The 15496-nt window shown below is 48.4% G+C and overlaps 1 protein-coding gene across 1 annotated transcript in view; it reads right to left on the bottom strand.

Moving 5' to 3' along the window:
* Positions 1-968: 968 nt before the first annotated feature.
* edn1 (endothelin 1) overlaps positions 969-15496 on the bottom strand; it is a 15551-nt gene continuing 1023 nt past the window's right edge. Inside the window, exons 2-5 of the mRNA XM_055653338.1 lie at positions 10129-10300; positions 7902-8060; positions 4298-4429; positions 969-3400 (exon numbers count right to left, since the gene is read on the bottom strand). Of these exons, the coding sequence (XP_055509313.1) occupies positions 3247-3400; positions 4298-4429; positions 7902-8060; positions 10129-10300 (617 nt within the window). The 3' untranslated portion in view covers positions 969-3246. The remainder of the gene's footprint in view (positions 3401-4297; positions 4430-7901; positions 8061-10128; positions 10301-15496) is intronic.

Raw genomic sequence — 15496 nt, 5'->3', positions numbered from 1 at the left:
GTAAGCCATTTCGAACGGAGACGAGGAAACACTGTTTCACACAGAGAGTTGCTCCCCCTCTCCCATCAGGCAAGAGGTACAGAAGTGTGAAAACGCATACCTCCAGATTCAGGGGCAGTTTCTTCCCAGCTGTTATCAGCAACCGAATCATCCTACCACAACCAGAGAGCAGTGCTGAACTACTAACTACCTCATTGGAGACCCTCAGACTATCCTTGGACGGACTTTGCTGGCTTTACCTTGCACTAAACGTTATTCCCTTGTCCTGTATCTGTACACTGTGGACGGCTCGATTGTAATCATGTATTGCCTTTCCGCTGACTGGTTAGCACACACCAAAATTGCGTACAGTTTTGGTCTCCAATTCTGAGGAAGGACATTAATGCCATAGAGGGAGTTCAGAGACGGTTCACCAGACTGATTCATGGGATGTCAGGACTGTCTTATGAAGAAAGACTGGATAGACTTGGTTTATACTCTCTAGAATTTAGAAGATTGAGAGGGGATCTTATAGAAACTTACAAAAATCTTAAGGGGTTGGACAGGCTAGATGCAGGAAGATTGTTCCCGATGTTGGGGAAGTCCAAGACAAGGGGTCACAGCTTAAGGATAAGGGGGAAATCCTTTAAAACCGAGATGAGAAAAACTTTTTTCACACAGAGAGTGGTGAATCTCTGGAACTCTCTGCCACAGAGGGTAGTCGAGGCCAGTTCATTGGCTATATTTAAGAGGGAGTTAGATGTGGTCCTTGTGGCTAAGGGGATCAGGGGGTATGGAGAGAAGGCAGGTACGGGATACTGAGTTGGATGATCAGCCATGATCATATTGAATGGCGGTGCAGGCTCGAAGGGCCGAATGGCCTACTCCTGCACCTAATTTCTATGTTTCTAAAAGCTTTTCACTGTACCTCGGTACACATGACAATAAACTAAACTGTAGTGAACTGAACATAACACAAAGCACAGGTCTTCATATTAAATAGAAATGTTTTATTTTCAGGCAAACTATTTTCAAAAAACATAAAAGTGGAGCAAATAACACATTTCTGTATAAAAATACATACCGGCTAAAAAAACAAGAGGCCAATATGGCCATCAAGTATATAATAATAAGGCACTGTTTAAAATACAGTCAGTAACCAAAGTAATGCATGTGTCAAAATAGTATGAATACTGATTTGAAAATCCAGGTAAAATACTAATTTTCTGGTTTGTGAAATGACTTATTTTCAATAAACAGCTCTTGTAGTCTGTTTAGTTTAGTTTAGTTTAGAGATACAGCACGGAAGCAGGCCCTTCGGCCCACCAGTTCCGTGCCGTCACTTTTTCTCACGGATAGTTGTGAGTCTGTGGAATTCTCTGCCTCAGAGGGCGGTGGAGGCAGGTTCTCTGGATGCTTTCAAGAGAGAGCTAGATAGGGCTCTTAAAGATAGTGGAGTCAGGGGATATGGGGAGAAGGCAGGAACGGGTTACTGATTGGGGATGATTAGCCATGGTCACATTGAATGGCGGTGCTGGCTCGAAGGACCGAATGGCCTCCTCCTGCAACTATTGTCTATTGACCAGCGATCACCGCACACTAACACTATCCTACACACACACAAGGGACAATTTACATTTTTTACTGAAGCCAATTCACCTACAAACCCGCACGTCTTTGGAGTGTGGGAGGAAACCGAAGATCTCGGAGAAAACCCACGCAGGTCACGGGGAGAACGTGCAAACTCCGTACAGACAGCGCCCGTAGTCAGCATCGAACCTGGGTTTCTGGCGCTGTAAGGCAGCAACTCTAACGCTGCACCAACATGCCACATCTGTTGCTCATTTGGTCAGCATATCAATGCATATCATAGCAACATTTACGATAGCAAAAAATGTATGTTTGGCTGTTGATTTTTAATTGATTTTTGAAGCCTTCATTATCTCCTTTATATCCAATTTACCATAGATATAATGTATTTCTAGCTGTACAGTTCAATACCAGCATTTTAAATCACATACATCTAGACTTAACAGTACTTATACGCACACATGGGTGAACATAGAACATAGAACAGTGGCGGTACACAGAGTGCTGGAGTAGCTCAGCGGGTCAGGCAGCATCTGTGGAGAACATGGATAGGTGACGTTTCACAGAGTGCTGGAGTAACTCAGCGGGTCAGGCAGCATCTGTGGGGAACATGGATAGGTGACGTTTCACAAAGTGCTGGAGTAACTCAGCGGGTCAGGCAGCATCTGTGGAGAACATGGATAGGTGACGTTTCACAGAGTGCTGGAGTAACTCAGCGGGTCAGGCAGCATCTGTGGAGAACATGGATAGGTGACGTTTCACAGAGTGCTGGAGTAACTCAGCGGGTCAGGCAGCATCTGTGGAGAACATGGATAGGTGACGTTTCACAGAGTGCTGGAGTAACTCAGCTGGTCAGGCAGCATCTGTGGAGAACATGGATAGGTGACGTTTTGGGTTGAGACCCTTCTTCAGACCGAAGAAGGATTTTGATCCGATACGCAATAATCCAAAGAGTAACTTGAACACATGTGCTGAGTGACTTAAGCGCATGTTACACATGACAAACACTTAAACACCAAGTGTAACACATGACTTAAACACATGCTGGACCTATGTTCTATGTATCGCCAGACGTGTTCACAAAGTGTATAATGATAACTTTAAGGTATATTTTAGTCGACAGCAATTTACAAAATATGAGGTAGATTTTTTTTGAAAAATATTAAAAAATGCTATTCTACAAGTTTCAGCGTTCCTTGGCAAAGTTTGTGGGAAATATCTCAAACCGGCCGTTTGCACTCTTTCCTCCCCGTTTTCGTGAGCAAGCCTCACGTGCGAGTTGAGATGTTGGTTCCGGGGATTAATTGGAGTCCACTTTCTTCACGGTAACCCCGGCCTCGGTTCTGTTTCTATCCCGGGTCAGTCTGTCTTGGACCCAGGACTGCTGCCACCGACTGGCACCGCGTGGAAACAGGCCCTTCGGCCCAACTTGCCCGTGCCCGCCGAAGAATGTGCATTGCATGGTCGTTTGCTTAAACGCCGTTGGGAAGTGTTCTGGTTTGTGAAATGCCAAGTTGGAATTCCCAGTCTCGATGTTTTTTTTATATGCGTAAGACCAAGTTGCATCTCAGACACCGCTGGTTTTTTTTTTGGCAAGAGATGTTAGTTCCCGGATCTGTCCCATGGTCTGTTCTGTGGAGGCAACCGTCACGTACAGTTCCCTTAACCGCCATCTTCTCAGCAGGGGCGTTCCTTGCACCGTGGCGCTTGCCCATCCACGCGGAGACCTAAACTCCTCCCTTTAACGATGTCCTGGCGCCTCCTGCTCCGTATTCGATCCATCCAATTCTTCCACAATGCGGGCAGGTGCTCCTTGCTGCCGCGCTTCAGCCTTAAAATCAAAGCAAAATATGCCATGAGGCCTTCATCCACAATCAGTACCCCGTTCCTGCCTTCTCCCCATATCCCCTGACTCCGTTATCTTTAAGAGCTCTATCTAGCTCTCTCTTGAAAGCATCCAGTGAACTGGCCTCCACCGCCCTCTGAGGCAGAGAATTCCACAGACTCACAACTCTCTGGGTGAAAAAGTGTTTCCTCGTCTCCGTTCTAAATGGCTTACCCCTTATTCTTAAACTGTGGCCCCTGGTTCTGGACTGAAGAGGTACCGAAATGTGTAAGCGCACACCTCTAGATACAGGGACAGTTTCTTATCAAGCGACTGAACCATTCTGCAACAACTAGAGAGCAGCCCTGGCCTACCCTCTACCTCACTGGAGACCCTCGGGCTATAATAGTAATTGAAACTCAAAGAGAGAAACAAAAGTGCTGGAGTCACTCAGCCAGTCAGACCCAAAACATCGTCTAACCATGTTCTCCAGAGATGCCAGACACAAAACGCTGGAGTAACTCAGCGGGACAGGCAGCTTCTCTGGAGAGAAGGAATGGGCGACGTTTCGGGTCGATTCCCTTCTTCAGACTTCAGGACGAGATCCTCGCCACAGATGCTGCCCGACCCGCTGAGTTACTCCAGCACTCTGTGAAATGTCACCTATCCATGTTCTCCACAGATGCTGCCTGACCCGCTGAGTTACTCCAGCACTCTGTGAAACGTCACCTATCCATGTTCTCCACAGATGCTGCCTGACCCGCTGACTTACTCCAGCACTCTGTGTCATTTTTCGCAAAACCGCCATCTGCAGTTCATAAGTGATAGGACAAGAATCAGGCCATTCGGCCCATCAAGTCTACTCCGCTCATATCCCATGTTTACAGCTCAAATGAAACTCACGTTTTTGTGATGTTAAGTAGATGTTGGTAAACACAATTCAGCCGTTGGTGCGTGCAGTCCAGTGCGTTTTGTTCTGTTCTATCTGATTTTAACTCTGGACTGTGCTTTTCTGTTTGTGTCTGGATTTGAAACCTGTAGTGAAAATAAACGGGGCAAATTAATTTTACATTGATAGTCGTAATATTTATTATCTTTACGCATCGGTTGTGCTGTTGCAGGAAATAACTTCATTGTTCTGTTTCGTGACATGTGACAATAAAACCAAGGACCGTGGAAACAGGCCCTTCGGCCCACCGAGTCCATGCTGACCACGTACACCCGTTCTATCTTGCACACGAGGGCCAATTAACCTACGAACCTGCAAGTCTTTAGGACGTGGGAAGGAACCAGAGCACCTGGAGAAAACCCACACGGAGAAGGTACAAACTCCTTGACACAGACAGCTCCCGAGGTCAGGATCGAACCCATGTCTCAGGTACTGTGAGGCAAATGTGCATCTATTCTCAACCCATTCCATTTCTTTAGCAGAATCACTGCTGTTGCCGGGCAGAATCTTTCGTCTCATATTTATCTTGGGTGGGTTACAGCCCAGTGGTGTGAATATTGATTTCACTAACTTCAAGTAACCCCGCCACTCCCTCTCTCTCCATCCTCTGCCTCAGAGGGCGGTGGAGGCCGGTTCTCTGGATACATTTCGAGAGAGAGCTAGATAGGGCTCTTAACGATAGCTGAGTCAGGGGATATGGGGAGAAAGCAGGAACGGGGTACTGGTTGTGGATGATCAACCATGATCACATTGAATGGCGATACCGGCTCGAAGGGCCGAATGGCCTACTCCTGCACCTATTGTCTATTGTCTATTGTCCATCCCTCCCCCACCCAAGTCGCACCAGCTTCTCGTTCTCACCCAACAAACAGCTAACAATGTCCTGATTCCTTTATCATCGTTACTTTTTCTGCATATCTTTCATTCATTTGTTCTATATCTCTCTATATCACCATCTGTATCTCTCGTTTCTCTTTCCCCTGACTCTCTGAAGAAAAGTCCCGACCCGAAACGTCACCCATTCCTTCTCTCCAGGGATGCTGCCTGACCCGCTGAGTTACTCCAGCACTCTGTGTGTCTATCTGTGGATTGAATCATTTGACTTTCTGTGCTGCATGCTAAAACAGTAAACATGCTACAACTCACAGCTCCGCCCCACCCCTTGGGTCTAAGTTGGGATGGCAGGTTTGTTTTGATAGAAATTAAAAATGATTCATCGCTAATCACGAAATGCCATTGCATCTTCCTAGCCCTCTCGCACGCAGGTCTGACCTTCATGGTGTGTTCTGTCACTGACTTCCAAATTTAATCCTGGTTGCCTGCATTCCAAACGGCAGACTGTGCGTGGAGTTTGCACGTTCTCCCCGTGACCTGCGTGGGTTTCTCCCGGGTGCTCCGGTTTCCTCCCACACTCCAAAGAACATGGCTGCAGTACAAATTGTAATCTTCCCTCGTGTGTGGTGTAGGTTAGTGCTAGTGTACGGGGTGATCGCTGGTCAGCGTGGACTTAGAAACATAGAAACATAGAAATTAGGTGCAGGAGTAGGCCATTCGGCCCTTCGAGCCTGCACCGCCATTCAATATGATCATGGCTGATCATCCAACTCAGTATCCTGTACCTGCCTTCTCTCCATACCCTCTGATCCCCTTAGCCACAAGGGCCACATCTAACTCCCTCTTAAATATAGAAAATGAACTGGCCTCGACTACCCTCTGTGGCAGAGAGTTCCAGAGATTCACCACTCTCTGTGTGGGCCAAAGGGCTTGTTTCCGCACTGGATCACTAAGTTGAATTAAACTGGTCCATGCCAACTAAGATGGTCCCATTTGTACCTGTCCAAGTGTCTTGTAAGTGCTTTTATAGTTGCTGCCTCAACTACCTCCTCTGGCAGCTCGTTCCATACACCCACCACCACCCTCTGTAACAAGTTGCCCCTCTGGTCCCCTACTCTGCGCAAAAGGCTCAGTGCGTCTACCCGATCTATTCCCCTCATCATCATTTTTTTTAAATGGCAAGCCGTGCGTGTGGGATGCGAGATAGTGTTCTGTGGTAGTGGGTGGGCTGTGGTACGTGTAGGACTGATAAGTTGCAAGGTTGCGGCTGGCAGCAGCCTTAGCCGCATTGTGCATGTGAGATTGCCCGACAGCTGTAGGGCGGTGCATCGCGGACGTGATGAGGCCGTGTGTACGTTTGGGTGGAACCACAAACGCCTCTTAAAAACTTCCAAGGAGAGCGCTCAAATCTTAGGGACGGTCGCGGTGGCGCAGCGGTACGGTTACCGCCTTACAGCGCTTGCAGTGCCAGAGACCCGGGTTCGATCCCGACTACGGGTGCTTGTCTGTACGGAGTTTGTACGTTCTTCCCGTGACCCACGTGGGTTTTTATCCGAGATCTTCGGTTTCCTCCCAGGTTTGCAGGTTAATTGGCATGGTGTGAGTGTACAAATTGTCCCCAGTGTGTGTAGAGTAGTGTTAGTGTGCGGGGATCGCTGGTCGGCGTGGACTCGGTGGGCCGAAGGGCCTGTTTCCATGCCGTATCTCCAAACTAAACTAAACTAAACTTGGTTTGGGAACAGCTCCAATCAAGACCGCAAGAAGTTGCAGCGAATTGTGGACGCAGCCCAGACCGTCACACAAACCAACCTCCCGTCCATTGACTCCATTTACACTTCACCCTGCCTCGGCTTGGTAAATGTAAAAATTGTCCCTAGCCGGTATAGGATAGTGTTAGTGTGCGGGGATCGCTGGTTGGCACGGACCCGGTGGGACAAAGGGGCCTGTTTCCGCGCTGCATATCTAAACTAAACCAAAAACAAAACCTGCGTGCGTTTTCATCAGTTTCCTCCCACACTCCAAAGGCGTGCAGGTTTGTAGGTTGATTGGCTTTTGTATAATTGTAAATTGTCCCTAGTGTGTGTGTGTGTGCGTGGGGGAGGGGGAGGGTAGGGGGGTAGTGTTAATGTGCGGGGATCGCTGGATGGCGCGGACTCGATGGGCCGAAGGGCCTGTTTCCGTGCTAGATCTCTACATTAAACTAAACTACAGTAAGAATGTCATTGCTCCATTGCCAGGACATAGGACAATTAAACTCTCTAGATTCTTGGAGATCAGTGTCACTCATGTTATGAATCATACTGTAGCTCCACCCAATGCTTTAATAGAAAGTCTTCTTTCCCTATTTTCCCCGGTCTTCAAACATAGAAACATAGAAACATAGAAATTAGGTGCAGGAGTAGGTCATTCGGCCCTTCGAGCCTGCACCGCCATTCAATATGATCATGGCTGATCATCCAACTCAGTATCCCGTACCTGCCTTCTCTCCATACCCACTGATCCCCTTAGCCACAAGGGCCACATCTAACTCCCTGAGTTATGTGTTGAGATGAAGTTATCGATGCTGTACTGCTAATGAAAGCCTTTGGATCTTAATCATTGTACTTGGGTTCAGTCAATCCACCAACATGGTGTCAGAACTGGGATCCGAACCCAATTGGAACACGACGGTGATTTAATGACCCCCCCCCCCCCCCCCCCCCCTCTTGCCAACAAGGACCTTACCTAGTTGCCTCTTGATCCTGGTCACAAAACAGCTGGCAGGCATCATCCTCTGCATTGCCACATTCACATCTGGCCCTGGTCTCCATCAATTCCACCAGCTTGTTGTTTGTAGATCTCCTAGTCCGTGGGATTCCGCCCAGTCCGTAAGGAACAACCTGCCTGAAGAACAAAAAAACAGGTCACATCGCTGTTAGTTCAAAACTCTCAGAAGGAACCCGGGGGACTTAGGTCTAATTCCTGGCCACAAGATGCCAGTGGAGGCCAAGCCGTTGGGTATCGTTTTGTTTAGTTTAGTTTAGAGATACAGTGTGGAAACAGGCCCTTCGGCCCACCGTCTTTGCAGTGTGGAGGCAAATTCTCTGGACGGTGGAGGCAGGTTCTCTGGATGCTTTCAAGAGAGAACTAGATAGGGCTCTTAAAAATAGCGGAGTCAGGGGTTATGGGGAGAAGGCAGGAACGGGGTACTGATTGGGGATGATCAGCCATGATCACGTTGAGTGGCGGTGCTGGCTCGAGGGCCGAATGGCCTACTCCTGCACCTATTGACTATTGTCTATTGAAACTGAAGATCTCGGAGGTAAATCCATGCGGGTCATGGGGAGAACGTACAAACTCCGTACAGACAGCACCCGTGGTCAGGATCGAACCTGGGTCTCTGGTGCTGTGAGGCAGCAACTCTACCCGCTGCGCCACCGTGCCTCCCAATTAGGTTGGGTATTGGGATGTGAGCGGTAGTTGAGGCTGGGACTATCGCAACGTTTAAGAAACATTTGGACAGGTACATGGATAGGACAGGATTAGAGGGATGTGGGACTAGTGTAGATAGATGTGGACATGGGCTGAAGGGCCTGTTTCCACGCTGTATCACTCTATGACGAGTGTACGGGGACGCTGGTCGGTACAGACTGGATGGGCTGAAGGGCCTGTTTCCACGCTGTATCACTCTATGACTTTGACACCCGCCAAGGTGGATTACAATCACCTCTCTTGCATTCCCTTTATTACACAAGATAAGCATTGTTTGTTTACAGCTGGAGAAACACAAACTGAAGCACAAACTCTGCACAAGGTTTACCTTCAGCGTAGAAATGTTGACTCCTAGTTGTATTTCAGATGTAAAATCCCCAAAGGTTACAAGATAAGCTGCCATCGAGTTATAGAGTGATACAGCGTCTGTGGCAATGATCCGCCACCCTCTGACTAAAGAAATTCCTCCTCAACTCCTCCCTAAAAGAACGTCCTTTAAATTCTGAGGCTGTGCCCTCTGGTCCGAGACTCTCCCACTAGTGGGGCCGTCCACTGGTGGTCTTGGATGGAGTTGTTCCCAAACCAAGCTACTGGCATCAGGTCCAGGATCTAATCCATGTTCCTCACATTTGGGGGAGGGAACCCCGTGTTGGACAATGTACGGGGGGGCACAGTGAGGGATGGTGGCAGAACACAGGGATGACGGGGGGGCACTAGTTTAGAACCCTCGTTCCTGGGTTTAGAACTCCTCTTTTGTTTTCACTTTTAATTTCAAGTATGTTTGTGTACCCTGTGTGTGTTGTGACTGTTGACAAACCAATCCCCCCCCCCCGGGGACAAATAAATTGCTATCGTATCTCCCGGGGGCTCAGCACTTCAACTCCCCCTCCCATTCCCAATCCGACCTTTCTGTCCTGGGCCTCCTCCATGGCCAGAGTGGGGCCCACCGTAAATTGGAGGAGCAGCACCTCATATTTCGCTTGGGTAGTTTACACCCCAGCGCTATTCTCTCCTTGCCTGTGGCGTGCACAGCCTAAAGTTGCAGGACAACTTGTTCTATTTGACCTTGTTTGCTTGTGCACGCCGGGTTGATTGCATTCGTCGAAACTGGGTGGAGCACGTGAAGGTTGCAATCTTCCCACCCCAGCGGTATGAACATTGACGTCTCCAATTTCAGGTAGTCCCTGCTTTCTCCTTCCTTCCCCTCCCCTTCCCAGCTCTCCCACAGCCCACTGTCTCCCCCTCCCCCCCACCCTACATCAGTCAGAAGGAGGGTCTCGACCCGAAAAGTCTCCTATTTCCTTCGCTCCATAGATGCTGCCTCACCCGCTGAGATTCTCCAGCATTTTTGTCTACCTTCGATTTTCCAGCATCTGCAGTTCCTTCTTAATAAAAAAAGTTCTATAGTACGGTGTGGATATGGTAGGATATTGCCCGAAGGTTACACAAGACAAAGCGTTTCCTCACTGATGTTACCTACTCGGGGGTGTTGATCCAGATGATGTCCAGGTGGCAGAAGTAGATGCATTCCTTGTCCCTGAGAGACGAGCAGGAGCAGCGCTTGGGGCGGCTGAGACGGCGCGGAGGACTCGAGGTGGGGCCGGACGCCGGAGGAAACTCCACCATCACCGCTCCTTCCAACAGTGGGGTCCCTGTGGTACACAGAGCGTTAGAGTACAGAGACACACAAAATAGACAATAGACAATCATATGGTGCAACACAATTGTAAATTTCAGATTCAGATTCAGATTCACATTCAATTTTAATTGTCATTGTCAGTGTACAGTACAGAGACAACAAAATGCAATTTCAGAACTGGACGAGGGTTGGTCAAGATTATAAATAATGATCTCCTTTTCTTTTTTATTTTATTTTCTTTTCTCTATTTTCTCTCTCAACTTTCTTCATTTACTCGTTTTCATTCTTCACACACTATATATTTCACATCTTTCTATCCTTTACTATCTAACTTCTTTTTCTTATTCTAATCTTTTTTCAATGTAACAAAAAAAAAAAGAAGTTGTACATAAAATGTATTATGAAAATATATATTAGGCACTTTGGTGCCGTATGACTGTACTTACTTCTAATAAAATAAAATATTTAAAAAAAAAAAAAAAAAATAGACAATAGACAATAGGTGCAGGAGTAGGCCATTCGGCCCTTCGAGCCAGCACCGCCATTCAATGTGATCATGGCTGATCATCCACAATCAGTACCCCGTTCCTGCCTTCTCCCCATATCCCCTGACTCCGCTATTTTTAAGGGCCCTATCTAGCTCTCTCATTGAAGCATCCAGAGAATCTGCCTCCACCGCCCTCTGAGGCAGAGAATTCCACAGGCTCACAGCTCTCCGTGTGAAAAAGTGTCGGCACGGACCTGGTGGGCTGAAGGGCCTGTTTCCGCGCTGTATCTCTAAACTAAACTAAACAGACTAGTAGAGAACCTGCCTCCACCGCCCTCTGATGCAGGGAATCCCACAGACTCACAACTCTCTGCGGGAAAAAGCGTCTCCTTGTCTAAATGGCTTACCCCTTATTCTTAAATTGTGGCCCCTGGTTCTGGACTCCTCCAACACTGGGAACATGTTTCCTGCCTCTAGTGTTTCCAAGCCCTTAACAATCCGATATGTTTCAATGAGATCCCCTCTCATCCATCTAAACTCCAGAGTGTACAAGCCCAGCTGCTCCATTCTCTCAGCATATGACAGTCCCGCCATCCCGGGAATTAACCTTGTATGGAGTAACTGCAGCGGGCCAGGCAGCATCTATGGAGAGAAGGAACGGGTGATGTTTTGGGTCGAGATCTTTCTTCTTCTCACCCATTCCTTTTCTCCAGAGATGCAGCCCCTGACCCGTTGCGTTACTCCAGCACATTGTGTCTATCTTCTGGGTAAACCAGCATCTGCAGTTCCTTCCCAGACAAAGGTTGTCATATCTGGGTCCAGAGGAGGTTTACGACAATGATCCCAAGAATGAGTGGGTTAACGTATGATGAGCGTTTGATGGCACTGGGCCTGTACTCGCTGGAGTTTAGAAGAATGAGAGGACACCTCATTGAAACTTACCGAATAGTGAAAGGCCTGGATAGAGTGGATGTGGAGAGGATGTTTCCACTAGTGGGAGAGTCTCGGACCAGAGGTCACAGCCTCAGAATTAAAGGATGTTCCTTTAGGAAGGAGATGCGGCGGAATTTCTTGAGTCAGAGGGTGGTGAATCTGTGGAATTCTTTGCCACAGACGGCTGTGGAGGCCAAGTCAACAGATATTTTTAAGATAGATTCTTGATTAGTACGAGTGTCGGGGGTTATGGGGAGAAGGCAAGAGAATGGGGTTAGGACAGAGAGATAGATCAGCCATGATTGAATGGTGGTGTAGACTTGATGGGCCGAATGGCCTAATTCTGCTGCTATCGCTTATGAACGTCTTACAGATCAAACATTTAGACTTTAGAGAGGTTCTGTGTGGAAACAGGCCCTTCGGCCCATCTATCACCCATTGGCTCTACTTCTATGTTATCCCACATTCCTATCCACTCCCCTGCACACCAGGGGCAATGTTACTTTAGTTTTCGAGATACAGTGTGGAAACAGGCACTTCGGCCCATCCATCATAGAGGGAGTACATAGAAGGTTCACCAGACTGATTCCTGGGATGTCAGGACTTTCATATGAAGAAAGACTGGATAGACTCGGCTTGTACACGCTGGAATTTAGAAGATTGAGGGGGATCTTATAGACACTTACAAAATTCTTAAGAGGTTGGACAGGCTAGATGCAGGAAGATTGCTCCCGATGTTGGGGAAGTCCAGAACAAGGGGTCACAGTTTAAGGATAAGGGGGAAATCTTTTAGGACAGAGATGAGAAAAACATTTTTCACACAGAGAGTGGTGAATCTCTGGAATTCTCTACCGCCGAAGGTAGTTGAGGCCAGTTCATTGGCTATATTTAAGAGGGAGTTAGATGTGGCCCTTGTGGCTAAATGGATCAGGGGGTATGGAGAGAAGGCAGGTACAGGATACTGAGTTGGATGATCAGCCATGATCATATTGAATGGCGGTGCAGGCTCGAAGGGCCGAATGGCCTACTCCTGCACCTAATTTCTATGTTTCTATCATCCCCTCAGGCTAGTTCTGTGTTACCTCACTTTCTCATCCACTCTCCCACACACTATGGAGCAGAGGGCCGATTAAAACCTACAAACATGGATAGGTGACGTTTCACAGAGTGCTGGAGTAACTCAGCGGGCCAGGCAGCATCTGTGGAGAACATGGATAGGTGACTTTCCGGACGGGACCCTTCCTCAGATATGTATAGAAATAGACGCAAGGTGACTGGGCTGGGTCAGGTGGTTCAGGGTTACAGACAACAATCTCCGCCGCTCAGAATCATTTGTCCACTCAGATCGGGTGCGAGAGGCCAGTCGCTGCCTCTCAGACTCTCCGTCGACTTGGGGAACTTTATATACCCCTGGCAGCCAGTTCCCACCTCACGCCCAATACTAGCCCCGTCTTCATCTGAGTCTCCACATGCATTGTGTACAGCAAGGAACTGCAGATGCTGGTTTACACCAAACAAGTGCTGTCCCACACACTAGGGACAAATGATAGGTTACACAAAAAAGCTGGAGAAACTCAGCGGGTGCAGCAGCATCTATGGAGCGAAGGAAATAGGCAACGTTTCGGCCCGGGCCTATTTCCTTCGCTCCATAGATGCTGCTGCACCCGCTGAGTTTCTCCAGCTTTTTTGTGTAACCTTCGATTCTCCAGCATCTGCAGTTCCCTCTTAAACACAGGGACAAATGATATACTTGTTGTTTGCCAAAGCCAATTAGCCTACAAACCTCAAGATAGACACCAAATGCTGGAGTAACTCAGCGGGTCGGGCAGCATCTGTGGAGAGAAGGAATGGGTGATGTTTCGGGTCGAGACCTTTCTTCAGACTGAGAGTCAGGGGCTCGACCCGGAGTAACACCTATTCATGTTCTCCACAGATGCTGCCTGACCCGCTGAGTTACTCCAGCACTCTGTGTCTATCTTCGGTTTAAACCGGCATGTGCAGTTCCTTCTTACACATATCCGTCAGGTGGGCAAGTTTACCGCTCCGTGTACCCCTTCAAGAAAGACACCCATAAATTATGCACTGAGTTACTATTATATCTTTGTATTAAATATCGATAGTAGGTCCGGTTTGTATTCGGGCCTCACAGCGCCAGAGACCCTGGTTCAATCCCGACTACGGGTGCTGTCTGTACGGAGTTTGCATGTTCTTTTGGACAATAGACAATAGGTGCAGGAGTAGGCCATTACGCCCTTCGAGCCAGCACCGCCATTCAATGTGATCATGGCTGATCATCCACAATCAGTACCCCGTTGCTGCCTTCTCCCCATATCCCCTGACTCCGCTATCTTTATGAGCCCTATCTAGCTCTCTCTTGAAAGCATCCAGAGAACCGGCCTCCACCGCCCTCTGAGGCAGAGAATTCCACAGACTCACCACTCTCTATGAGAAAAAGTGTGTCCTAGTCTCCGTTCTAAATGGCTTACTCCTTATTCTTAAACTGTGGCCCCTGTTTCTGGACTCCCCCAACATCGGGAACATGTTTCCTGCCTCTAGCGTGTCCAACCCCTTAACAATCTTATATGTTTCAAGATACAGAGATACAGTTTAGAGTTTGCATGTTTCGTTTTAGAAATGCATACAGGCTTGGAAAAGCGCTTACCAGCGATGCCCGCTACACACTAGCATAACACTAGCATAACCCTAGCGCGCACACACACACACACACACGGGACAATGTTACTACAGCCAAATGAACCTGCAAAACCTGTGTGTCTTTGGAGTGTGGGAGGAAACAGCACCCCGGAGAAAAACCCACACGCGGTGACACCAGCCTGCAAACTCCGCACAGACCAGACAGCACCCCGTGGTTGGGATCGAACCCGGGTCTGTGGCGCTGAGAGGCAGCAACTCTAGTGTATAGGGAGTGCGGATGAGAAAGTGGGATAAGGTAGAACTGGTGTGAACGGGGTGGTCGAGGGGTCGGCACGGGCCCGGTGGGCCGAAGGGCCTGTCTTCATGCTGTACATTACACTCAATGAAACTACACAACCAAGGAGATTGAACGCGCTGTGGAAATGTTCAGCTTCCGCACTTGTTCAAGAAGGAACTGCAGATGCTGGAACAATGGGAGGCAGACAAAAAATGCTGGAGTAACTCAGCGGGTGAGGCAGCATCTATGGAGAGGAGGGAATACGGGACGTTTCGGGTCGAGACCCTTCTTCAGACTGATGTGGTGGGGAGAACTCTTTCCTGATGTTGGGGGAGTCCAGAACCAGGGGCCACAGTTTAAGAATAAGGGGTAGGCCATTTAGAACGGAGACGAGGAAACACTTTTTCACCCAGAGAGTTGTGAGTCTGTGGAATTCTTTGCCTCAGAGGGCGGTGGAGGCGGGTTCTCTGGATGCTTTCAAGAGAGAGCTAGATAGAGCTCTTAAAAATAGCGGAGTCAGGGGATAAGGGGAGAAGGCAGGAACGGGGTACTGATTGTGGATGATCAGCCATGATCACATTGAATGGCGGTGCTGGCTCGAAGGGCCGAATGGCCTACTCCTGCACCTATTGTCTGTCGTCAGTATTTGGTTGCAGAACCCACGCATTACACGGGGTCACATCTGGATTCATGCATTTGAGAGACACCGTGAACTGCAGATGCTGGTTTACAAAAAAATGAGACAGAGTGCTGGAGTAACTCAGCAAGTCAGGCAGCATCTCTGGAGAGCATGGATAGGTGACGTTTCGGGTTACAGAGTCACAGAGTGATACAGTGTGGAAACAGGCCCTTCAGCC

This window comes from Leucoraja erinacea, chromosome 2 (genome assembly GCF_028641065.1).
Source record: "Leucoraja erinacea ecotype New England chromosome 2, Leri_hhj_1, whole genome shotgun sequence".
In the NCBI taxonomy this organism is placed as follows: domain Eukaryota; kingdom Metazoa; phylum Chordata; class Chondrichthyes; order Rajiformes; family Rajidae; genus Leucoraja; species Leucoraja erinaceus.
Note: the sequence above shows the minus strand (reverse complement) of the source record. Positions and strands in the feature narration are given on the sequence as shown.